Source organism: Lepidochelys kempii, chromosome 4, assembly GCF_965140285.1.
Source record: "Lepidochelys kempii isolate rLepKem1 chromosome 4, rLepKem1.hap1, whole genome shotgun sequence".
Classification (NCBI taxonomy): Eukaryota; Metazoa; Chordata; order Testudines; family Cheloniidae; genus Lepidochelys; species Lepidochelys kempii.
This window is the reverse complement of record NC_136383.1, coordinates 31082693-31108709: the sequence shown is the minus strand read 5'-3', so window position 1 is coordinate 31108709 and position 26017 is coordinate 31082693. Positions and strand designations below refer to the sequence as shown.

At 43.4% G+C, this 26017-nt stretch overlaps 1 protein-coding gene across 2 annotated transcripts; it reads right to left on the bottom strand.

Moving 5' to 3' along the window:
* Positions 1-7713: 7713 nt before the first annotated feature.
* On the bottom strand, positions 7714-25229 carry CYP2U1 (cytochrome P450 family 2 subfamily U member 1). 2 transcript variants are annotated; one of them, XM_073340856.2, is made up of 5 exons: positions 24603-25229; positions 15974-16609; positions 12145-12306; positions 10083-10250; positions 7714-9455 (listed from the first exon to the last, which is right to left on the bottom strand). In XM_073340856.2, exons 1-5 carry the CDS (start codon positions 25012-25014, stop codon positions 9292-9294), a joined length of 1542 nt encoding a protein of 513 aa, XP_073196957.2. In that variant the 5' UTR covers positions 25015-25229; the 3' UTR covers positions 7714-9291. The 2 variants fall into 2 exon arrangements, with proteins under 2 accessions (XP_073196957.2, XP_073196958.1); XM_073340857.2 differs by having other exon boundaries at positions 9287-9550; positions 24603-25226.
* Positions 25230-26017: the final 788 nt, after the last annotated feature.

The following is a 26017-nucleotide window of genomic DNA, read 5'->3' as shown; positions in this document are numbered from 1 at the left end:
TATTGGGGTGTCAGGCTGTCACAAGTATATTGTGTTATTTGCTTTCAAGTGCTTGCTTGGGCAGCTTATTATTCTGGGGAAGTTCTACAGCTTGCAATATAAAGGAGGTCAGACTAGATCCAATGGTCCCTTCTGGCCTTACAATCTATGTAGTGTTTTGAGTCTGTTGGGTTACACTTGGATCACACTTTCAGGCTTTTCTTCCCAACCATATGGGTATAATTTTTTTTTTTTTAATTACAATCTGAATCACAAGAATGTAGGTGCTGGACTTTAAGAAAAACACCTAGTATTAAGAGACTCTCTATAAAATCCCACCAGTTAGCAACATACTGTGACAAATTTTATTTGAGAGGTTCACCAAATTAAGTTGGTTCCTCAGGAGAAACTAAGTGCACTCAACTATCTTTGGCATTTTGTGCTAAAAGATCACTGCAACAAAAGTTGGTTTTGAGATACAGATGAGGTGCTTTGTTCCTTAGTAAACTTTATCTGATTGAAGATTATTCAGGACTAGCCAATTACAGCTGGAAACAAGCTTCACCCAAACAGAAATTCTTTTGCTCAGTATTCACAGATATGAACTGAACGCCTGCATTGAGCTCACCCCAGCTCTGCCTGAGGGAGACACTACCAAACATTCAAATCCTATTCACGTATGCAGAACAACATTAAGCAAAATAAGCAGAGCTCCCTAGTCAGGACTCCCAGGAGCACAAGAGAAAAAGAAGATCCGCTTCTCTTCAGCCAGGTGGACCCCACAGTATTTTGTATGAAAGATGTGAGGAGGGGAGAGCTCTCCTATTAGGTTCAGCAGGAGAAACAGAACTGCTCTCACCTTTATCTGATGCATGTCTTGATAATCTCTCTCTTTACAGTATCTCCAAAATGCTTCTGCTGACGTCTTCCTCTGCTGCTGCTGCAACCAAACGTACACCCCCATTGCTAACTTTCTACTCCTCTTCCATTTCAAATTAAAAAAATCCTTTCTCGACAGAATCATCAAGTAACAGGGTGGGGTTTTCAGGTAGCATTGCCAGCCTACATGGCATGATTAAAGTTATCTTCTATACTTAGATTGTTACCTCTTTAGGGAAGGGCTCATCTTTTCATTCTGTGTTTGTACAATGCCTAGTACAAGGTGGTCCTGGTTCATAACTAGGGCTTCTAGTGCTACAATAATACAAATAATATAGAATGATTATGATTTTGGTACAGACAAGGTTCCAATTCTTGGTGCTATTAAGGTGACACTCCCAGTTGCCATGTTCCCTACTCCCAAGTGTGGCATTGTATAAACAGAAACAATAATGATCTTTAATATTCTTGCCCTCTTAAATGGGTAATTTGTCACATGGTCTGCTTGGCTTGAATGGTATCTAAACTAACATCCCTTTTTCAAGTAGGCAATATAGCCCACTGGCATTTAAGTTCTTTAACCTATTGTGCTGGGGTGTGACCCTGTTCAACTTGTTTGCTCTCATGAAGTTACCAATTTAGTTATATCTTTACAAAGGCCATGTCTACACTACAGGGACTATAGCATCGTAGCTTTGTCACCAAACCTATCCTAGCATAATCCTGTAGTGGAGAGAGAGCCTACAGTGATGGAAAAGGTATTTCCTTCGTTTTAGGAACACCACCTCCCTGAGCGATGGTGGTAGTTAGGTTGACAAGCATAGACCCAGCTGTGTCTTGTTGAGAAATTGTATAGTCAATTGCTTAAATCACACTTTGGGTATTTGGTCTCTTGACCATATATTTCATAATGAACTAATAAACCAAATAACCACTTAGTGAGAGTTATTAATATGGTACAGGGAAAAGGTTCTGTACAATACCTGTCTGTGAGGAGCCATCCCAGGTAGCGACGTGCCCCAAGTTACACATGTCAGCTGCCATTATTTATATGATTTTACAAGTTACATTTCCTTACACATAAAAATCCAACCCAAATCCACCCATGCATCACTAAAATCCAACCCATCCATTTGTTCCAGTTCCCTAACTTGTTGTTCTGTTCCTTCCTTATCTTCGTGTTGGATACTAGCATTCCAGGTACAGTACTTATGCGTGAAGGTACTTCCCTAGCTGTGTACTAGGACAGAGAATGAATGTATCTTGACAAGTTTCCTAATTTTTTGCACCAAATGCTTACTTCACCAAATGCAAAGTGTTATGGGATACTTAGAATAAATTAACAGGATTATGGTATAAAACAATTTAGACTATATCACTGTTACAATATGTGTGCTTAATGCATATTATCTATATATATTGAGATGCTGGCTAGCATATATTAGTCAACAGTTTACACTGCGGTAACTGCAGCATAACTATGGTGCTGCGGGATATGAATTTTTCACAGCTCTAAGTGCTGTAGCTATGCTGACCTAAATTTTAAGTATAGACCAAGCCTAATTCTATTATATTTAAATCTTGTGTATGTAAACCCCCACAATTTTGCAGTACTGATAGTAGGTCATACAGGTAAAATCAGGCCAAGTTAACGTTATAGTAGCTTCACTTTTATACTTACAATGCTAACAGCAGCAAAAATTCCCCTAGGAGTACGGAGGGGAAGAAGTAGTCCAATGTAAAATTATGAAGATACTTACACTAGTTGTGAAGTGAGTTCAGTCTATAAAAGCAATGTGCTAGGGCTTTTTACATCCCTCTATTCCACCCAAGCTCCCGCTGTGCCACCATTGATCCTGTTCCATTTCAAAGACTCTCTGCAACACCCCTTTCCCCATCTCCCATGCCAAGGTACCCCATTTTCTCCCACCATGCTGGGGCTCTGTGCAGTCCCTTTCCCACCCCCCATGCCTCTTTATTTCCCCACTCCACCATTCTTCCTTTTTCAGGGTGTCAACATTTTAAAACTGTTTTGGAAGGATGGGCGGTACTAAAATGAAAGGGATTCTTATGCTGGCATAGAGGTGGTTGAAGCTGGTAGCTCTGCTAACCAGATGTCAACGTCACTGCTATGCGTCTCCTAGTGAATAAAATGGAATGTGTAATAGCTTTAGAAAAGACTTGATTAAAAAATTAAACAAAAGATTACAGTGAAACTAATTCTCAAGTTGAATAAAGGTAGGCACCATTCAGCAAAGGCACATTCAAGACTTATCTGCTGCAAAAACAATGTAGGTCAATATTGCACAATCCAGTTCTCCTCTCAGCTTACATCTGTTACCAATTTAACTTTGCTCCACAGCAGAAGGGTATAAATTACACAAACAAGAGTAATTTACTTCCTCTGGGTCATGTAGTTTCCAATCTCTCTCTCAGGAACTAGTGGAAGCCTTAATTTTATTTGCCAGGGATGAAAGGCCTTTGTGTCAGTTACAGCAACAACTAGTTCTGGCAGAAGTGATAATGGTTACCTCTATAGTGTATGTATAGCAGCACTTCACATTATGCAGCATTGGATTCTATGTACGATCAGAAGCTACAACTCTTACGGAACTACTTGTAAAGTAACAGTTTTCAGAAGTAATGTGACTTTTACATACCAAATTTCTCTGCAGATCACTGGTTTTGAAGGCAGACTGCAGCAAAAGCAATTTATGTGCAAATCCATTTAACCAATATGTAGGTACTCCTATTATTTTATGTGTCGTTTCTTTGGATTCTGCCAAAATTTTAAAGTACTTACCCTCTTAAGTAGAGGGTAAGCGTACGTACTTTGTATAATCAAATCAATCAGTTGCATAGCCATGGTGTTTGGGTAGGCATTTAAACAGAAGTCAGATAAAAAATTATCAGCATTTTATTGTAGCTTTGCAACTGAAGATTTCTGGAATCAGCTGTGCAGGAACCTCTTCACCTCAACCTGCTCTAAGGAGATTTCTTGTGTATGGTAAGAGGGGTAATTAGCAACATTTGTAGAGCCAAGTCCAGATTGGTGAGCCAACGGGTAGTCTCAGAAATGGCTTGGTACAACCCTAAGATACCACTGGCAAATGACTGAAGTGGGCACTGACTTACAGACTGGTCCCACAGTTTGCAGCTGGGTTCCATAGACACATCGTGCATGGTCTCTCATCTTCCAGAGTTGAGAGAGTTGACAGTATCTGCCATCTGATGTTCTCAAACAGTTCGAAGTGGAATATTGTTTCTGGGGTAGACTGAAGCCCAGAAGTTTTTTCTGGTGTCTGCAATCAGGTGTTCGAGACATTATCCCAAATTTTTTTCCAGTGGGGCTCAGGATTGAATGAGGACAATTTAAGAGTTTTACCCAATCCCAAAAAGGATGGAGAGATTTCAGGCATGTCTTTCGAAGGTTCTAGAGGTCCTGATGAACTGGTAAGTTCAGGTTGGACGTGGTTCACTTGTACTCACAAGCTGTATGTCTCTCTCTCTCTGGATCTTGGGTGACAGTGCATGTGCCAGAGTGGGCAACCATGGAACAGGTGTTGATTTTCATGTTTGTTATAATTCTCATTGTAGCATTAAGCTGCCTCTCCAGACCGATGCACAATATTCAACAATTAAGAACACGTGCTAGATGCACTGTTTGAAATGTCCGCATGTAGTGGCACCCCATATTGCATCTACATGTTTTTGGACAAAGCTAGTCTTCGCTTTTTGCGTGTCTTCTTCAGATGAACTTTAAAAGTCAAACTTCTGTCCAAAGTTGCACCCAGGTACTTTGGATAGGGCTCATTTTGGACCTGTTGATTGCTGAAGGTCACACTAAGTAGTTTCTTAGCAGCTTTGTTGTTTAGGAGAAAGGCAGTTATCAAGATTTTTGGAGGAGCCACTGGCGCAGAGTTCCCAATATTTAAAGTATTCTGCCATTATCTTGACGTTGGTGAAGAGGAAGTTGTCCATGATAGTGAGGCCTTTTGCCTTGTTCCATAAGAGGAATTTCATCAGCATAAATCAATGTATGTGAAATTGTGTAACATAAGTCACTAATATAGATCTTGAATAGTAAAAGAGCCAGCAGGGATCCTTGAGGTTAATCATCATTGAGGATGCATGCTTTGCTGATCTGCCCTTTCAAAAGGGATGCAATATTTACAGTTGCTCAACATTGTGGCCAGGAGTTGCACAGAGCTATGGTATTCGATGACCCTCGATACCTTGAGCCATAGCCCATCTCTTCATACCATGTCATAGGCAGTGGATAAATCTATTAGTGCTGTTCTGGGTTTTAGATTCTTCTGGATGTAACTATTAACGGTGAGAACCTGGTCACAGCCACTTTGTCCCAGTCTGAAACTGGCCTGTTCCTTTGGCAGGATGGCCTCAAAGATAAGGGTGAGATGGGACAGTAAAACCCGCTCCATTAACTTACAGGTTGTGGAGAGGAGTGATATTGGGTGATAACTGACAGCATCATTTGGTGGTTTCCCATGTTTGAGGAGGCCAATAACTATTGTCTCATGCCAGCTTTTAGGAATCTTCCCTGTTTAAATACATGGCAGTGAAAAAGGTCTGTCAACTATACTTGTCCCTTTGGTCCCAAATTCTTAAGGAAAATCAGGATAAATGCCATCCTTGCCAGCAGCTTTTCTACTTTTGGAGGCCATGAAGTCCTTGTTCATTTCTTCTGCAGTATAAGGAGATGATCGCAGCAAAGTGGCAGGACTTTGTTGGACATTTGAAAAGAACTCTTTCCTCAATCTTTTGTCTAATCACCTTGTCAGTTTTGATCTTTGAATTACAGAGAAGGTATGCGTTAACAGAATTGGCTGTAATTTTCAGTTGATGGTGTTTCACTAAGTCAGCAGCTCCAAGCTTATGGAGGAATGCCCAGGCTTTGCAACTGAAATGAGTGAAGTCCAGATCCTCCATGGTTTCATTCAATCTCTTCAGGCGAGCGGAGTTCAAGGACTCTATTCCTGCTTTTTCGGTGTCTAGATCACCACTCTTCCCATGTTCTTTGAAGAGTGCTTCTGTCTCCAGCTGCCAGCAAGAAATATAGATAGTTGTGAGAAATGCGTTTAATAAGATGAACAAAGCAGTCAGTTTTCTGGGATTGGTTTGATACAGTGTATCCAGTCTTCAACTTCTGCAGTGTATGCAACCCAGTTTGCATACACTGCAGGTGCTGATTCAAATAAATGGAACTCCAAAGCAGACAAGCAGAATAATGTGCCACTGTTGGCTGCAAGGAAATTTCTAAAGACTGTTCCTGAAGCTTACAGAGGAACACCAGAATTGTCTTTAATCAGAAAACATAGGTAGAGTATTCCATTTGGCCAAGTGAAAAGTCAATAGTTTTAGGGTCAAAAAAGATGGACATGTGCAAACAAGGCCCAGCCTGTGAGTTGCTAAGCAGCTGCATCATTTCTGCTCTAGCCCTACTGTGAGTGGTCGCTATTAAAATCACCAAGATACACAGCTTGGTGAGGGGGAAATGGTAATATTTGCTTTAGCTATTCAAGATTTGGAAGTCTGTAGACATTAGTTATGATCAGTTGTCTGAATCTTCGTGCAGCAATAGAGATTCCCACGGTCTTGAACTCCTCCAGGACTGAGACATCTTTAAGACCGTGCCTAATGTACACGGCATGGCAATACGCTGTGTCGTCCATGGTGGCAATGAGCTAATAGACATGAATTTTATCTCTTGCTCATAATCTGCAGCGTGAGTGATGATGTTGCTCTACAAGAAAATGTCAGTCTCCTTAAGAACTCTTGAAAGGTAGTCACGCTTAGCATGCGACAGCCTACTAGAATTCAGTTGGTACACATGTGGAGCTGGTCCAACGGTTCTTCAATGCTGTCCCTGACAAGGACTCAAATTTCACATTGCTAAAACCATACCTGGAGATCAACAAATGGATGTCTCATAGCCTTTTGACAACAAACAAACCACATGTAACGGGAGCACCACATGAAGGTTTTTGTCTTGCAAGAGACGAAAGCAATATAAAAGAGTAGTAAATATTTCAAAGCAGTCAATTTTTGGCAAAGTTAAATATACTACAACTAACACTGCTCGTATTGGTTCCAACTCAACTCTACTATAACTGTTTGAGGATGCTTGTTTGAAAAGACATATTACAGCTCATTAAATTACAGTTTTTTATTTCTTCTTTTATAGTCATGTTGTATATACATTTTCCAGTTTTCTTTTCACTTTCACAGTTTGATAGTTGTTGGATCTGGGATTTTAATTTGGCCTATTAGTGTAGGTCTACACAGTCCACAGCAGCAAGCCTCTGAGCTCAGATTGACAGACTTGGGCCCACATGGTGTCCCTAGCCTCTGTTTGCCAGAAGCTGGGAATGAGCGACACTCATTCCCTCTGGGGCACCTGGCACTGGCCACTGTCGGAAAACAGGGTACTGGGCTAGATGGACCTTTGGTCTGATCCAGTAGGGCCAGTCTTATGTTATTACCATACTACAAATAGCTGTGTAGACATTTGTCAAGGTTCCTTCCCCACTCTGACTCTAGGGTACAGATGTGGGGACCTGCATGAAAGACTCCCTATGCTTATTCTTACCAGCTTAGGTTAAAAACTTCCTCAAGGTACAAACTTTGCCTTGTCCTTGAACCGTATGCCGCCACCACCAAGTGTGTTAAACAAAGAACAGGGAAAGAGCCCACTTGGAGACATCTTCCCCCCAAAATATCCCAAGCCCTACACCCCCTTTCCTGGGGAAGGCTCGATAAGAATCCTCACCAATTTGTACAGGTGAACACAGACCCAAACCCTTGGATCTTAAGAACAATGAAAAATCAATCAGGTTCTTAAAAGAAGAATTTTAATTAAAGAAAAGGTAAAAGAATCACCTCTGTAAAATCAGGATGGTAAATACTTTACAGGGTAATCAGATTCAAAACATAGAGAATCCCTTTAGGCAAAACCTTAAGTTACAAAAAGACACAAAAACAGGAATATACATTCCCTCCAGCACAGCTTATTTTACCAGCCATTAAACAAAAGAAAAATCTAATGCATTTTCTAGCTAGATTACTTATAGATTACTTACTAACTTTACAGGTGTTGTAAGGCTGCATTCCTGATCTATTCCCAGCAAAATCATCAGACAGACAGACAGACCAAAACCTTTGTTCCCCACCCCCAGATTTGAAAGAATCTTGTCCCCTCATTGGCCATTTTAGATCAGGTGCCAGCAGGGTTACCTTAGCTTCTTAACCCTTTACAAGTGAAAGGGTTTTGCCTCTGGCCAGGAGGGATTTTATAGCACTGTATACAGTAAGGTGGTTACCCTTCCCTTTATATTTATGACAACATTGCAACTCAGGCTGGGGCTCAGGCTCTTAAACCTGGGGGCGGGGGAAGATGCCAACCCACAACTTAAGCTCTGTCTACAGAGCTATTTCTAGAACAGTAGCGTGAGCTCGAGTCTATCGACTCGGTCAAAAGCTCGCTCCTACTGGCTGTGTAGACGTACCCAGAGACCGCATGAGATAGGGTTCTCCTTGGAGTGTGAACCTGAATTTTCATGAGGTTCCCAATACTCAGGAGTGTTCTGATCCAGGATCCAGTGAGGCATTTTGGTTTGGCCCCTATCTATAAATTAGAAGTCACTTAAATTAAAAAATAAAAAATCCTCTCAAGTTACAGAAAGTGTCGTCTAGTCCAGTCATACTCAGACCTCAGTGGTTCAGAAACCAAAGTAGCAATTGACATTATCCAAAAGAGCCACAGTAGTAGTAGTGTGAATTCATGGTTTCAAAACACTCATATTTAAATAGTATGATGTGGAAATATATAGTTTATTATATGCAGTTCTCCCACCAAAATGACTGACCAAGTATTATTTTATCACCGACAATTGGTTAACAACATAGTAAAAGCATCCTGATTGGTTAATAATTAAATCACACAGTTTTAACATCTAGTGCTGCAAAGAGCCGCAGGAGAAACATTGAAGAGCCACTTGTGAGCCTTAGTCTGAGTATCCCTGTTCTTGTCATTTCTAACACTCTTCAGCAACATTTAGTCACCATGTTTCTTCATACAAACATACAAATCCCTTAAATCATTTTATGCTTCCTTTAGTATTAGTTGATCACATCCTTCCTTTTGTTTGGCAAGTGTATACACAAAACACTTTGAGAACATACTGACCAAAATGACACTTGATACTTGTAAAGCGTCATGTGTTATTTTGGTCCTTTGCCCCAAAATTAACGTTAGCAGATTGGGTAAACTGTATCTTAAAGAAATAAAAAGACGAAGAATATTAAATTGGCTGACATGCTCTCATCAAGTCACTTTTGGAATTCAGCAGCTAAACTTGAGTTACTAGTTCATAATCAAGGAATGTTCACCAATCATTTTTATTGAACATGTTTTCATACCTCAGAATGATAAAAATATAAAGCTGAATTTGCTAAGTACAGTATCTCTTCATTTAGTCTTTTTTGAAGTTTCTTCATCTCTCCAAAGCAATTATATTGAATGGAAATGGAGCTAAAGTTAGGCCAAATCTTCCTTCCATGGCTGGTTTTGTAGCAGTCTCGGGATACAAAAAGGTGAAATTTTGCATGAGATTTACAAACATCAAGAACAGCTCCATTTTTGCCAGCTGCTCTCCCATGCACACACGTTTACCTAACAAGAAGTTAGAAAGGTAAATATTACTGATCCTTATACTGTTGACTCTGTCAATTACAGCCCTACAATTTCCCTACAATCTTGTTAGGGAAATTCCCTACAATCTTGTTAGTCCCAAGCAGAGAAGGACTCAGAGCTGAACTTTCTAAACTTGGGATTCAGAGTCTTGGTTTGGATTTCATTTGGTTTTATTGCTTGACATTAGAAGCACGTACAGTCTTAACACTTTATGGCAGTAAAACCACTTTAACAGTATCACCTGATCCATCTTGGGGAAACTACTGGGAGAAGGTTGCACTTATTTAAACAGGCAGCTGGGGTTGGACACTCCCAAGAGGTTTAAAAAAAACATAAAAAGCTTAAGTAATCAGTGTGCACCATATATGTTCAACTTTTATTTTATTTTAAAAATGAATATTTTCTATGATGAAATGAGAAAATGGCAAATGCTAAAGGCTTTTCGGAAGCATAACTCTCACCCCAAACTTTAAACAAAAAAGCCCATTCCAACTGTATCTAGATATTTTACCAATTCCGAAAGGAATGAACGTTTCTCTTTTGATTAGCTGGCCATTTTCATCCAGAAATCTTGTTGGTTGGAAGTCATCTGGTCTCTCCCATACATTTGGATCTCTGTGCACTGACCACAAGTTGGGCACAATCACACTGCCCTTAGGAACAGTATATCCCCGTAGCACTTCAAAACAAGAACAGAGACAGGAGATTTGATAGGTGTTTGTTAGGAGCAAATGTGAGAGATTTCATGCTTAATGAAAGAGGGACTATAGTAATTAAACAAGAGCCCAGATCCTCAGCTATGGGCAAGGAACACCCACCACATCTCAGGACAGAGGGTGGAAGCCTGGGTGCAATGGTCCTTGTGCTCCCCTGATTCTGGGCTGGCTGTGCTCCAGCTTAGTCTCTCAGCACAACTTAGAGCAGCCCCAAGTATACTAAATTATGCTAACAGTCAGGGATCAACAGAGTGTGGGAAAGTCCCAGCCATGTTATGTTTCCAAAAAATCTCACTCAGCATGCCAGCAGCAGACAGGAAGATTGAACAGAAGATGTTGTCCCACCAGAAGAACCCCTTACATTGGGATGATCCTCCCATGACTAGCTAATGCTGATAAAACTAGAATTCACCAGTGATGCAGTGCAAAGCAAACACTGCATGATGTGCACGAATCCCTTTAGTTTACTAAAATCATTTACCGTTATCTAGAATAGCAGAGACATTTCAGATCTTCTACTGTTGCAACCATTAAGCTAACCCAAAAAGTTTCACAGGAACACAGACTGGACCAGGCCTATACTGCCAGCATTCTGAACACAGGACTTCCTCAGAACGTATTCCACTTCAACAATATTCCCCTGCCCACAAAAATCTATCCATTCCAAAAACCTTGCCCTCTCCCCAATGTCCATTAATTTCATCTTCCCCTCCCCATCCTCACACACGTAATCCTACCCAATCTCCAGTCTAGTAAGTCTTGGCCTATCATGTTTCCCCTTTCTGGTTCCTAGTAATTCACTGAGGCTCCCCTATCTGGCAGCTGTTTATCAGAGCTGGCAGGCCATCCCACAAAAGCTAACTGCAACCAGCAATTTGTCCTGCAGTCTGTCTGCAAGCTATTTGACTGGGTGGGGATGATGTCCCCTCTAATGTCCAGTTCAGTGGTCAGTTGGATTCTTTCTGGCTTTGTGCTGGAGGTGTCAGAGCTCCAGGCCAGAGCACCCAGTGTCAGCTCGTAAGACTCTGAGGGGAAGGCAAACGTTGGCAAGGAGAGGGTCTGCCTGTAACAGCTACAGGAATCCCACTCAAAGCAGCAGTGGTTTGGCATCAGCTCTCCTCCTCCACATACACTGTTGTAGAGTCTAGCAGAAGGTAAAGGGAACTATGTAGTTCATCTCTCCAAGACCACCTTGAGACACTGCTGGGGGACAAAAGGAGGGAATTCTCCTTGAGGCAGCCAGCATCACTGTAGCAGATGTTAAAAAATATTTAAAGAAGGATATGCTTTTGGGTGGCTTGCAAGATGATTTTTTTGCTACACCTCCCACATAGGTTAACCCATTCCTGTCTACCACCATCACACCCCTGACAATAGGGACCAGCAAGAGGACTTTGGAGAGATTATTGTTTTCTGTAGAAATAAAAACCAGCAGCACATTCCTTTCCATTTTAGCAATCGGTTTACATCATGTTAATATTTTCAAGACTCTTTGTGCCAGGAAAAGGGCTAGAGACTTTTTTGTTTTTGTAAAATTAAAGCAGAGATTCTCTCTACTGTTCTCAAAGGCTGGGTCTATCAACAAAGGCTCACGCAATTCCTGTTCATCAGCGGATAGGACTCTAATTATGAAATACTTGGGCATCTTAAGTTAACCACTTTGGATGATCGGATGAACATTCCTAGCCCTTCTTTCTAAAGAGATGGCATTTTACACGCTGAATTTACATCTATATCTGCATAACTGCAATCTTCATAAAGTTCTCACCATCTGTCCCATCAGACATTTCAGCCACAAAATGTAAAAAAACAAAAACAAAAAAAAAAACCCAAATGAACAAACATACAAACACTTACCAGCAGTTTCTGAGGCCATTCGAGGAACAGAAAGAGGAACAACCACAGTCATCCTCTGCACCTCCATGATGGTTGCCTCTGTGAAGGGCATATGAGTCTTGTCAGTGAGAGAAGGAGCTCTGTCATGCCCGATGACCAGTTCAATTTCTGCATGAACCTTTTCTATGCAAAAGAAGGGAGGAGTAAAGAGAAAGATGAAAACTAGGTGCAAAGGCACTGTCGCACTTTCATATTTACATTACCATCAATCACGATATAGTTGAGGAAAACTATAGGTACTGATAATAGGATAGCTAGAGACTTTCACTTCTAGGCAGCCAAGAGCATAGGAGTTTTCTAATGAGAGTTCAGAGGTTGCTGGTCCTTTAAAGGGAGTCTGTGCCCAGACTACCCATGAGGAGCTAAATTAAAGATCCCATCTGGCTAATGAGCACATGGGCCAATAAAAGGTCATCAGAGCTCAGTTATAGGTAGATGCTCACAGAGAGAGAGCCTCTCCCAAAGGAAAGGAGCTTCCAGGACTGAGAACCACAGGCCCCCAGGAGGAAGGCTGTGCAACCCCTGAGACAAGGGAAAGAGCCCTTTTAAAACCCAAAAGTTTCTACCCACTTTCTCTTTCCTCCTTGCCCCATCTCACCCAACCTACCAAAGGATAACTGAAAGCCGACTCTCTATCCTACCCATTCATGTATATCAAGCCCAAAGTAATGGAGGAAGGTGCAAGCTCCTTCTTTCAATCTATTTATCATAGCATTGAGGGCTCCTCACATAGTATTAAGCTCACTACAGCAGCATTCACTAGGTGCTTTCCACACTATGAAGATGGAGACCCTGCCCCAAAGAACTCTCAACCTAAAAAGACAAGCAAAAGATGAAGGGCAGGCCAGAGGGGAAAAAATAACCAAATAACACAGTTTGGATTTTAAGTAATAGCTAATATTAGTTATCCACAACTTCCCTGGAAACCCTGTGCCTGTAGTGGTTGTTTTGCTTGCCAGTTCTACCTTTCAGCATTAGACCTGCCATCTCCTCAACTGTGATTTAAGGTTAATTATCTGCTCAGTCAGCATAAGAAAAAGTTCTGTGTATTACCACTAAGGCAGGGAAAGGGATTCAGCAATTGTCACTTGCTAAACAGACACGTGCTGCCATCTATGGATTTGTTAAGGAAATTGCTGCTCAAATGAGGAACACAAAGTGAAAAACTTTTTTGCAGTGATGGCAGTGAGTTACCCATTTGCCTGTTTAGAATACCAGATTTCAGAGTAACAGCCGTGTTAGTCTGTCTTCGTAAAAAGAAAAGGAGTACTTGTGGCACCTTAGAGACTAACCCATTTATTTGAGCATGAGCTTTCGTGAGCTACAGCTCACTTCATCGGATGCATACCGTGGAACCACGAAAGCTCATGCTCAAATAAATGGGTTAGTCTCTAAGGTGCCACAAGTACTCCTTTTCTTTTTAGAATACCCGAGTTGCTTTTCACTTTGATAGATTCTGATCCTTGATTCTGATCCTTCTGGCATTTTCAGAGTGGTTCAATGGAAAACAGTTTTCAAGGGGCAGAAAATAATTTTATTTTGAGGATGAGCCATCTCCGGGTTGTTCACTTGTCTACACACACTATGTCACCAAAGTGTTGTATCCCCATGGTGCAGTCTGTAGATCCTGCAGAGGTTTGTGAGACTGTAATAAAACCACCTAGATGCTTTGCCCTGTTTGCACTGCTGACTGCAAGGTGCAAGATTTCTTGACTTTTTAAGCTAATAGCAGGTCAAAACTGCTACATTATCTTTGCTTAATTAAAAAAAAATCAGTACTTAAAAGTCCCTCAGATCCTGGACAAATATACTTATCTTTGGAATCCAGATAGGACTGGAGCCCAGTTAGTTTTGATCACGTATGTCTCTTTCCTTTCTCTCTCTCTTCCTCCTCCCCCATGTCTCTCCCTCTTTAGCTCCCACAAGAGCTAAAAGTGGGGCTCCTCCTTCCAGCAGATAGCGAGAACCAACTCTTTCTCTTCACCTTGCCTCCCTTCTAGCCCAGCTTCTTCCTTAACAGAAAGAGTTTGCCCCCAGCAAGTGCTACTTCTGTGAACTGCCTGACCATGCTGCTTCCTCATAAGAGCTGAAGAAGCCTCATGGTCAGGAACAAGAGGTGGCACAGCAAGACTCCCAGGCAGGCCAAATGAAAGCAGAGAAGAATATTATGATGTATAAAGCATGATATGGTAAGGAGATAGTGTAGTTATATAAATCAATGTTGCACACTCCCCTAGAATACTATGCTCAGTTCTGGTCATCTCGTCTCAAAACAGAAGATGGGGTCAGAAACAAGTGACAAAAAATGGTTCAAATCAACAGCAAAAAAGAGAAAAATTACTAGCAAGTGTAAGTGGATAAAGAAGCTAAAGACACGAAACTCATAAAAACCTTCTAAACCCCAGCCCATGAAGTGATTTTTTGAAGGCTTTTCATTCATATTATTGCTCTGTTAGCCAAAGTGGTAAAAATACCCCAACTCCTATGAGACACACAAAGTTGGGGGAGGAAATATATTTTATTGGACAGATTTCTGTTGGTGACAGAGACAAGCTTTCATGAGGCACTGCTGCTGATCCCCATCCTACCCCTTCTCCTGCATTCCCTGAGCAATCAGCTTTCAGATGTCCACATTTCTACAGCTGGTCTGTAGCTGTGCCTGCCAAGTCTTTTCTCCCCACAGGCCCAAGAGATCCAATATCTCCTGTCTGCTCCAGAACAGAGCATGCCTAGAGCATGCCGCCGGCATGGTCAGCTGGGGCATTGCACACAACAATGGAGAACTGCTAGGTGTGCTCACCAACTTCCAAGCTGGACAATCAGGAAAATGCATTTAAAAATTTTGTAGGGTTTTAAGGGGGAGGGGGGCGATTTCCACTCCCTGTGAGCCCTCGGCAGTGGAGTTCAGAATTGTGACCAGAGCGGTCAGTATTGGGCATTGTGGGACAGCTGCTGGAAGACTTAAGGTCAACACAGGTAATGCAATGGCTTGGGCAAGCCCCAGACCATCCCATTTTTACTTTAAGAAATATGGACATCCTAGAAAAGAGTTTGTCCCTAGGTGATACGGTGTTTGGCTGTTCCTGTTCCAATCTAACAACAGGCAATAAAATGATGTTTTAAATTAGCACTGAGCGAACTCATTTATCTCCAAAACGCTGAACTGCTGTCCTATTGTACAATCTTTGCCTGAAGAAGATTTATTTTCCAATAAACTATTACCTTGACCTTTTTAAAAAGATTACTCTAGATTAGGAGGCACTGACAGAAGTGTTGTAGGCAAAACTTACTACAGCCACGTCACAGTGCCTCGTACTTTAAACCTTCTTTGTCTAGTAGATATTGCAGCTCGGGCTGGAATTCAGGCTCTGAAACCTAGAGAGGGGGTTCCTGGCCAAAACATCAATGTATCCAAGTTTGACATGTCAACTAGCTGCAATACTTGCCTTAGATACATATCTAGAAAACTTAATGGCAAATGCACAGTATGGCAGGGATTGCGTAGGCAACGTTAATGCCATTTGGGGCACTTATGTGTTTTTTTTGGGGGGGGACGGACGACTTGTATTTGATTTTATTACATATATAATAAAACTAGGATATTGAGGTGATCTACTGAGTATTAGCCCTTTAAGTTACTTATACCTATTTATAACTTGAATTTCAGATTAACAAAATTTTGGGTTACTTGCCTGTTTGCCTTCCTGATAAAATACAGCCCTATACAAAACCAACAACACAGTCTTGTAGTCCAGTGTAGAATAAGTACTGTTAGAAAAGTCTCATTTACCTTGTGTTTCCGGGTGGAGAGACATATAGAGCAGACACCAAAGCAATGTGTTGGTAGTGGTGTCAGTACCTGCGATGAAGAGGTCACCAATGATAAAAAACAGGTAGTCTTCATTAAAGCTGCTCTCACTGTTGCTCTCTCGCTCTTCTTCCACTTGCAGGAGATACATATCGATGAAGTCTCTGGGATTTTCTCTATCCAGGGTGTCCCTGTGCTGTGCAATTATTTTCTTTAGAAAAGCTGTGACATCCAACTCAATTTGTCTCAGTTCTCTGAAAGGGCCAAAGGGAAGATAATACAGCCAAGGGCAAATATTGACCAGAAGTACATGGCTATTTACACTTATCTCTAGCGCACGTGACATGAGACTTAGCATGGTCTTAAACTCAATGTCTTCATAGTCAAAGCGCCTACCAAAGGCCATAGAACAGATAACATTGGACACAGAGTTGCTGATAATGGGAAAGGGGTTAAATGGATCCTTTCCGTATCTTAGCATTTCTTCCTTCACATACTTCAGTTCTTCAATGATTTTGGGTTCCAGGCTATGCTTTCCTAATCCAAAATGACGAAGAGTTGAGTGAGAAAACTTCCTCTGTTGCCTCCATACTGGACCATATGGTGCAAAAACGACACCTGAAAAAAGAAAAAAAAAAAAAAAAAAGTGAATCCCATATTGAGCAGCTATATTCTCAAGTTTCAGAGTAACAGCCGTGTTAGTCTGTATTCGCAAAAAGAAAAGGAGGACTTGTGGCACCTTAGAGACTAACCAATTTATTAGAGCATAAGCTCAAGGTGACACATTTAATTCCACTTCCCGCACCCAAAAACAAAACAAAGAAAAAAAAACCCTCACAACCAGATCAGGAACTTTCCAAAAATGAAGGCGAGTCATGTGATCAAGGCACAGAACTAGCAGCCAGAGAAAGATGACTCTGTTCCAGCTCTATCTAAGACTTCTTATATGGCCTTGGGCAACTCTGTACCTCAGTTTTCCAGTCTGTAAATTGGATATAATGGCTACCTCAACAGGCTTAATTAATGTCTGTAATACATTTTGAGATCCTCAGTTGGAAGGCACTATAGAACTATTATTATTGCTTACCATCTTGTAAGCATTTCACAGGAATGTCAAATTTTGGACATACGTTAGCAGTAACCCTTTAAACAAAAAGAAAACAAAAAAAAAGGGGGACCTCCCACACAAGTGCCATGAGCAAGATGGAGAAAACCAAATATTCAAACACAATTTGTTCTGCACTGTAACATTACGGGACGACTCTCTCTATGGTACACACCTCCCAGTACTGTCTGTGTGCATGCAACTCCCATCAAAGACAAAATTCAAGTTAACCCCTACATTTTTATGAAACAATTAGGCAACAGGATATAAAAGCTGCAAACAGACTGGGAAGGTGACTGTGTATTTAAAACTTCTTGGTAGAAATGCCCTTGGATTTGCATCACTAGGGAGTTTTCAAAACATTAGATACATGCTCTCCATGGGCATTTCTTATTATGAAATCTACCCCGAGTCAACACTTTAAACTTTTTTTTGTTCATGGGCTTCTTTGGAGTCAACTATAAATATTAATTTACATGCAAATAGATACATCTTGTTGGATTTGACAATAGACGCTGTACACATTTATAGTACTAACTATATAAACCAGGGGTGGGCAAACGTTTTGGCCCGAGGGCCACATCAGGGTGTGAAACTATATGGAGGGCCGGGTAGGGAAGGCTGTGCTCCCCAAACAGCCTGGCCCCCATGCTCTATTCACCCCACCCACTTCCTGCCCCCCTCAGAACCTCCAACCCATCCAACCCCCACAACTCCTTGTCCCCTGACCACCCCCTCCCCCGGGACCCTACCCGCATGCAACCCCCCTGCTCCCTATCCACACCCCCACCCCTAAAAGGCCCCCCGACCACCCCGCCCCAGAACCTCCGCCTCATCCAACCGCCTCCTGCTCCCTGTCCTCTGACTGCCCCCCAGGACCCTCTACCCAACCCCCTTTGCTGCTGCACACGCACACCGCTGCTGCCGCCCCCTTACCATGACACTCAGAGCAGCAGGAGCTCACAGCCCCGCTGCGCACGCAGCAGCGTAACTGCGGGTGAGGGGGGACAGCGGGGGAGGGGCCAGGAACTAGCCTCCCCAGTCAGGAGCTCAAGGGCTGGGAAGCACGGTCCCATGGGCCAGATGTGGCCCGCGGGCCGTAGTTAGCCAGTTTTTTGTTTTGTTTATATCAGAGGAGGGCAATCTACAGTGACTTAATCAAATTAATCTAAACCTCAGAGTAACTTGGAAAAGTATTTTAAGCCACCAGAGCAAGAAACAATATTTTAGTGCTACTTATGGTGAATTCACATTATGTTTTCTTAGAAAGAGCAGTTTGTTTCACAAAAGCTACATGACAACCACATGTTTCACTATTAATGTTAAGTTTCAAAGATTTTTTTTTAAAATTAATTGATTTGTGAAAGGCACTTTGATAAGAGTTTAATACCTAATTTAACAAATGGCCAGATATATAAACACAAGAGAGAAACTCAGTGGCCATTAGAAATTGGTAACAGAAAGGTATGTCTTCTGGATAGGCATCCACATTTTGATAAAAGGACCTAAAAGTCGAAACTCTAAACATGAAAATGAGTTATAACCCTAAAATAAATCCAGAAAAGTTATTTAAAAGAGTGGGTATAATAATGTACCAAGAATAGTATATGCCAAGAGAATGTAAACTATTCAGACTCAGGACAATCTAAGAGATATGAAAGGGCAAAATGAAGATTGGTATGTGGTCTTCATGATTAGATTTTCTGACTGAACTATCTATTAAAGTGACTGCATTAGGCTGAAAAATCTGAACTCACTGTTTAGTTACAAAGATCTTGAAGTATTATGATCAGTACTTGATTAAGAAAAAAGTCACTGTACTATACCAACTGAGTGAACAGGTGTTCAAATGAACCTCATTTTGTCTCCTATAAATATGCCTTGAAGAACAGCTTCTCAGCAATACATTCTCTGTACACAACACTTTTTGTTTTTGTTGGTTTTCTTAGCTTGTCAGATTACCCTCCCCAGGGCAGTGTTTCTAGGTAGCAGCAGTAACATCAACTAGGACAGGTGAAAAACTAAGGCACATCTGATACTGAAATCGACCAAGAACGTATTAATCATTCCAGTGAAACAGAACACTTCTATCTTGGCCTAAAGCAAGTACGACAACAAAACCAAACCACAATTCAGCACAACCTTTTCCTGACTCCAGAAGAGGGGCGGGGGAAAGAGTAGTCTGAGGACATGAATACCATCCACAGGTGAAGACAGTCTCATAATCTTTTAAGGGAGCAAACTCCCTTCAATTTATGCATTAAAAGCTGATCTGGCGAACTGAGACTGTCCCAATTTCATATTATAGTAGAACCTCAGAGTTAGGAACTGACCAGTCAACCATACACCTCATTTGGAACTGGAAGTATGCAATCAGGCAGTAGCAGAGACAAAACAAAACAAAAAAAGCTAATATAGTAAACGTATTAAATGTAAGCTACTAAAAAAATGAAGGGAAAACAGCATTTTTCTTTTGCATAGTAAAGTTTCAAAGCTGTATGAAGTCAATGTTCAGTTGTAAACTTTTGAAAGAATACCGTAACGTTTTGTTCAGTTACGCACAACCTCCATTCCCAAAGTGTTCATAACTCCGAGGTTCTAGTCTAAAAAGATTTTTCAGACATCATTCCACAGAGAAGACTGTCATATGAGATCATCAAAAACACAAAAATCCCAGCTCATTTGGAAGCACTGACAACTAGCTTACTATAGGCAAAAACTAACAGAGATGGAGAAACAGATTAAAATAGCACTAGGTTAGAGCAACATCAGAGATCAGAGAAGAAACCTGAACCCATTGGCTGAGTGCCAGGTAACAATAAAGAGGAGTAATTCAGCACTTTTGTTTATTAACAGAAGATCACTGAAAAAAGCAGCTAGGGAAAACAGCACTTGCTCTGTACATGAGCCGAGAGCCAAGTGTACCCAGGAATGGGTGTATACAAGGAAGAATTTGAAGAAGCCATAAAAATGCATCAAGCAACGAGAATTAGACAGTCTTATTAGGCTTCTATGTTCATAATGCTAGAGTTCACACCATTGCTACCACTGTTGGAGTTATATCAGTGAGAGGTTGGGTTTTTTGGCCAAAAAGCCCGAACCAAGAAACCTCCACATCTATAGGCAAGGCCTACCACTTATGGCAGAAACCCATACAACCGTTCAGCTATGGGCTCAGAAATCTCCCAGTATATATTTCTGAGTTATCCAAGATGTCTTCCAACAACTACTACAACAGTGGGCAAACTACAGCCTGTGGGCCACATCTGTCCCGTGGGACCCTCCTGCCTGGCCCCTGAGCACCTGGCCCAGAAGGCTAGCACCCTGCCCCTCCTCTGCTGTTCCCCTCCCCCGCAGCCTCAGCTCACTGCGCCACCGGTGCAATGCTCTGGGTGGTGGGGCCAGGCTGCAAGCTCTTGCCAGGCAGCGCAGCTGCTGAGCTGCGACCTGACCCAGTGCAGGTGGTCAGGGAGAAGGGGTGGTTGGATGGGGCAGGGATCCGGCAGGGCAGTCAGGAATGAGAGGAGGGGTTGGATGAGGTTGGCAGTGTTCCCGGGCGGCGGGGTGTGTGGATGGGCAAGGAGTCCCGGGGGGACCACCGGGGGGGGAGGGGGGGGAGTCACATGGGGCAGGGCCACACCTGGCTCTTTGGGGAGGCACAGCCTCCCCTAACCAGCTCTCCATACAATTTCAGAAACCCGATGTGGCCCTCAGGCCAAAAAGTTTGCCCGCTCCTACAACATGGAAGACCGTACTTAATGTTGCCAATATTTCTACAGTGATGGGAGAAAGGAGAATGCAACCATACAGCAGGGGAAAATCTTCTGTCTCTTCTTTATACACCATAAAGCTGCAGAGAGGGGGACCCAAGCCTAACCACACTTTGTAGTTTACACTGACAAGATAAGGTAAAAAATGGAAACAATAAAGGGAGAAACTGTATATTTTCTCCCTTATTATTTCAATATATACGACAAAGGTTTTTCACACAAGTTAATATCAGTGCTAGTTAGACGGGCAGGCTTAGGCTCTCTGTGTGGAGCCCCAGTGGCTTCAATAGTGGTCCACCCATGTGGGCCAGACTGCAGGGTCACGACCTTAAATTGCCTTGATTTATCTGGAATACAGAGACTAAAGGCATCATCGCAAGCTAAGAATATGTATCAAAACCTTTGTTCAGTGGGGGGGTCAGAATTTCAAATACTGTCACCGAGTTTGGTGACCTCCCATAAAACACAAATCTATGTACTTTAAATTATGTCAACATGACTTCTGGGTTAAATCCAGAAATGAAGTTGTAATAGTCACCACAACAAGTTTTTAGACGAGATGATGAACTTAATTAACTTATTTATGGTTTCAGGATTAACTTTATCTAAGATCAATTATATCAGTACATAGAGAAGCAAGAGAATTGTTACTTTTTGGTGGCATTTGTCTATGGGGAATGTGCATTACAAAAAACAATACATGTATCATGTTTACTTTCCAGGCAATTTGCATCATGTATTTGTTTATGAAATAAAAATGTAACTCTTTATGGTAATGTAAATAGGACAAATACAGTAGTTACATTCAACTGAAAATGTAGGCTCTTTGTTAAAAATTTGGATTGGATTACAGGAGAAGCATGGAGAGTGAGGCATTAGGGATGATATATAGGGATGTGCCCTATAGAAGTATTTATTATGGGTTACCTGCCCAGATTTTCCCCAAATACACCAGCTATCCTATTGAATTAAGGTGTATGGTAGTATTAAAGAGCTATGGTCCAGCCTTCGTTTTGTAGCAGAAAAACTGCAGAGGACACAACACAGACCTCATCTCACCTTGTTGACAAAAAACTAACAGCTGTACCTGTAGGCCTTGTTTCCACTAGCATTTCTCATCAGCCTTCTCATCATTGCATAGCCACTGGTGCAGCTTCAGTGGCCACAGCAATGGTGCGAATGCTAAGATGGACTTGCTGCTGGTGCTTTTATCACCACCTTGTCTAACACTCAGAGCAGGTCTGGATGATGTGGTGGTTAAAACAGAGGTTGCCAGAAGCTGCCAGTCTACATTAATGCCCCACATTGCTGCCAAGGGTGTAGCTGAGCTCTGGCAGTTTACTGGTGGAAAACGTGAAGAAAAATGTTAGTGTAGTGTACATATGGGCTAACAGAAACAGTTAGTTTCATAGCTTCTATTCAGAACTTGGTGGGTTGCAGTGAAATGGTCAAAGATCACTCCATTTTCTATCCACTGCTGCTGCTCAAGAAAGCTACAGACAGCAGCAGAGGCAGGCACTGAAGTTATTCATGAGAGGACCCAACAAACGGAGGCTGGGAGAGCGACAGACACTCTCTATCCTAACAGCCACCAAAATTTTCCATGGGAGGGACAGTTGATAGTTACCCCTCAAGTATACATAGCAACCAAGAGGTCCAAAGAGGAGAAAAGATGCTACCATAGGCCTTTAGCATTCTTGCCCCAACCTTTCACATCTGGTTACTAGGAGTCCAGTGAATTTTTCAGCCCTGGTTCACAAGGCATCAGAACTTAAAGTCTGATAAAATCAACAGCTGGTTAAAAATGCAGCAACTTGCTTTCTAGCCCACACAACCACGTCACCTTGAGACTTTGCACATTTCACTGGCTCCCCGAGATACAGACCAAATTCAAACTTCTGGCCTTGACATTTAAAGCCCTCAGTGGGGCCACACCTGGACTACTTCTGAGATCAAGAGCCACCAAATCTATTATACTCATTAGAAACAATGAAAAACATCAATGGATGAAATTCACAAGAGACAGGGAAGAGCTCGCAGAAGCCAGCCCTCAGACATGGAGCTCCATGTCTGGATTGGATTGCAGAACATGCCACAGTCAGGACAAAATACAAAACTCCCCCTCTATAACCTAGATTTCCCAAAAGTAAGATGTGCCAAAACCTAAGAACTCTCACCCCCCCTGTCAGGAAACCACTTATTTCATGTAATTGATGTACACTCAAGATACCAGCATGATGGACATGGGACAGATTAGAGGTCATTGGCCCCTCAGAATGATAGTGATATTCTAGCACTGATCTAGAACTAAATATATCAAGTCTTGGACACTAGACTAATAATACAAAACAGTCTTTGTTCTTCTCATTCATCCCCACTAAGGGCTTGTGTACAGTTTAAATGCTAGAGAGAGACAGCTGTACGGTTGCAGCCATGCCACTGCAGAGCTTGCCGATGGCATAGGTAATTCATCTCCATGAGAGGCAGTAGCTAGGTCAATGGAAGAATTCTTCTGTCAACCTAGCGCTGTCTACAGGGGTACTTAGGTTGGTTTAACTATGGTGCCCAGAGGTGTGGATATTTCACTCAACTAATGTAGAAAAGCCAACCTAATTTTCTAGCATAGACCAGGCCTAAATATAACTAATTTCTATCCAACTTTTATCTATGTAGGTCCCAACCCATCACTGTCGTATCCAAACATCTTGCAAAAAAGTAATGAATTTACTGTACTACCTCCCCCTGTTACGTACATAAATACTGTTCTCCCAATTTTAAAGATGGGGAATAAAGAGGGAGAGAGTCTTGCACAAGCGTTGTAGGAAGTCTGTGGTAGATCTGATCATTGAACCCAGATATCTTAAGGCCCGATTCAGTGACTTAGAGCTTGTCTGCACTTTAAACACTAAAGCAGCATTGCTATAGCGCTCATTGTAGACACTCATTACAATGACAAGAGGGGTTCTCCAGTCGGCTTAGTTAATCCACCTCCCCAAGAGGCAGTAGCTAGGTCAAAAGAAGAATTCTTCCGTCGACCTAGCACTGTCTACCCCAGGGGCTAGGCCAACTTCACTACGTCACTCAGGGATGTGGATTTTTCACAGCCCTGAGTGACGTGGCTGGGTTGACTCAACTTTGAGTGTAGATGAGGCCTCTGTGACACCATACTTCCTCCCTGCAAGCAGGGCCTAAGACTTTTGGGAAAGGTAAGCAAGCCAGTTCCTCGGGATACACCCTACACCCCGACACATTTTGTCTTATGCTTGTTTGTACCGGCGTACATGGGGGAAGGGAAGTGACAACAGCCACCACAGTCAGTGGCTATTGACCCTGGCTGCCATGGGACCTTTAATCATCTGACCCATGTCAACTGACTGAGGCCAGGAAATAAAGACCAATCTCTTCCCCGCACTGTGTCTCAAACCTTTTTTGTTGTGAGGATAAGAAATCCATCCGGCCACCCCTTTAGGCTCCATTACCAGGGCTAGGGGCTTTCCTGTTTGGAGAGGTGAGGTTTGCCCCTTTCTTGGCACCCCCTCCCACAAGGCCGGTTGGGAAGACCTGCCTGGAGAGGACGCTCCACCTCGAAGGGAGCCCACATTTCCCTCCTGCAGGGACCCCCGTGCAATGCAAGGGGAGGCACCCCTGGATCTGCAGCCCCGGCCGTCCGGCGCCAGGACAGTGGCCGAGCCGGGCGGGGGGCTCGCTGGGCTGCTCCCCCAGGCCCTGCGCTCACCCTTCTTCTTGGTGAGGATGGCCACGATGGGGATGCTGGGCCGGTCGCTGAACACCTCGGCCTGGCTGACCAGCGCCTCCCGCACCGCCTCGAAGTCGCTGAGCACGATCATGGGGCGGCTGCCCACGAAGAGGCTGAAGACGCTGCCGTAGACCTTGGCCAGGCCGGTCAGGAGCAGGTGCGGGGAGAGCGTCCGGGAGCCCCCCTGCCACTTCTTCCGCAGCGGCCCGGGCAGCAGCGCGAAGCCGAAGTTGCCCACCAGCGGCCAGGGTCTGGGGCCCGGCGGGAGCCCCCGGGGCGGGCGGCTCAGCAGCCAGTAGAGCCCCAGGAAGAGCCCGGCGGCCGCCAGCAGCGCGCAGCAGACGGGGTCCCGGGGCGGCCAGGGCCAGCCCGCCAGCCCCCCCCAGGCCATCCAGCCCCGGGAGCGCCGCCACCTCCCGGAGGCGCGGCTACAGCCAGCCAGCCAGCCAGCGCCCCGCCCGCCTCGCGTCCGGGGGTTGGCCGCCTCCGGCTGCGGGCGGAGCTCTGGCCGTCGCCGCTCGTCCCAGAAGCCGGGGGGAGTCCCGGGCTCCGCTCCACAGTGGGCCGCGTGACGTCCCCAGCCTCGGGGGGTTCCCTCTCCCCAGACCCCCGCCCCCAGGCTTCTCCTTAGTCCTGCCTCCGCTCAGGGGCCCCCAGCCCCGCAAAGAGATCGGCGGTGGGAAGAGAGCAAATAAAGCAGCGCAAGGCTCTGGTTGAATTATGGTCCCCGCCCCCAACCGTTGCTTTGCAGTTCCTGCCCAGGGTGGTGGCAGGCAGAGGGGAAAGAAGGAACTTGGCACCTGTCTAATCCATTCAGCGACTCCTAGATATTCAGATATTTGGCAATGGGACGGTCTATAAATAGGGTCAGTAAATATCCGCTTTCATTTTTCTCTGGACCCCACCCACTCCCGTGGCACCTTGGTGTGCTAATAATTAAAACCAGCGTAACAGTCTGGGGGTACCTCTGCTCAGAGACACTCAGGAACATTAAACCAGATTAACTAAAGGCACGAATTTAAAGTGCATTAGCTAAAGTGTATCAGCCCCCTGTGTGGATGCTCTTATTCAGAAGTAAAGAAGCCTTAGTTTCTTTCACTTTAAATCCCTTTTAAAGGAATAAATTAAGCACATCAACCTTAAGCATGTGCCTCAGTCCATCCCTATTTACCAAAGCACTTATGTGCTGAATCACCGTGAAGCTCTGGTGGGCCACCACTGGTGACAATGTCCTAAAGACAGACATAGTTTGAGGAACAGCAAAACCAGAGGTGGGAGGAATGGGGGCTAGCGCCTCTGCAGTGGAAATATAGGGCGGGGGGGGGGGGGGACTGATCCATGTTTCTGCCCCTCTGTCACTGCCTGTGAACTGCACACAGTTGGTGCAAGGTGGG

Bases quoted from the DNA above. Each gene is read 5' to 3' on its own strand.
- CYP2U1 (XM_073340857.2), bottom strand. From the start codon at position 25,014: ATGGCCTGGGGGGGGCTGGCGGGCTGGCCCTGGCCGCCCCGGGACCCC. The intron at 16,610-24,602 runs GTGAGCGCAGGG...TTCTTTTTTCAG, and splicing joins CATCCTCACCAAGAAGAAGG to GTGTCGTTTTTGCACCATAT. The intron at 12,307-15,973 runs GTAAATGAGACT...TCTTTTGCATAG, and splicing joins TCTCCACCCGGAAACACAAG to AAAAGGTTCATGCAGAAATT.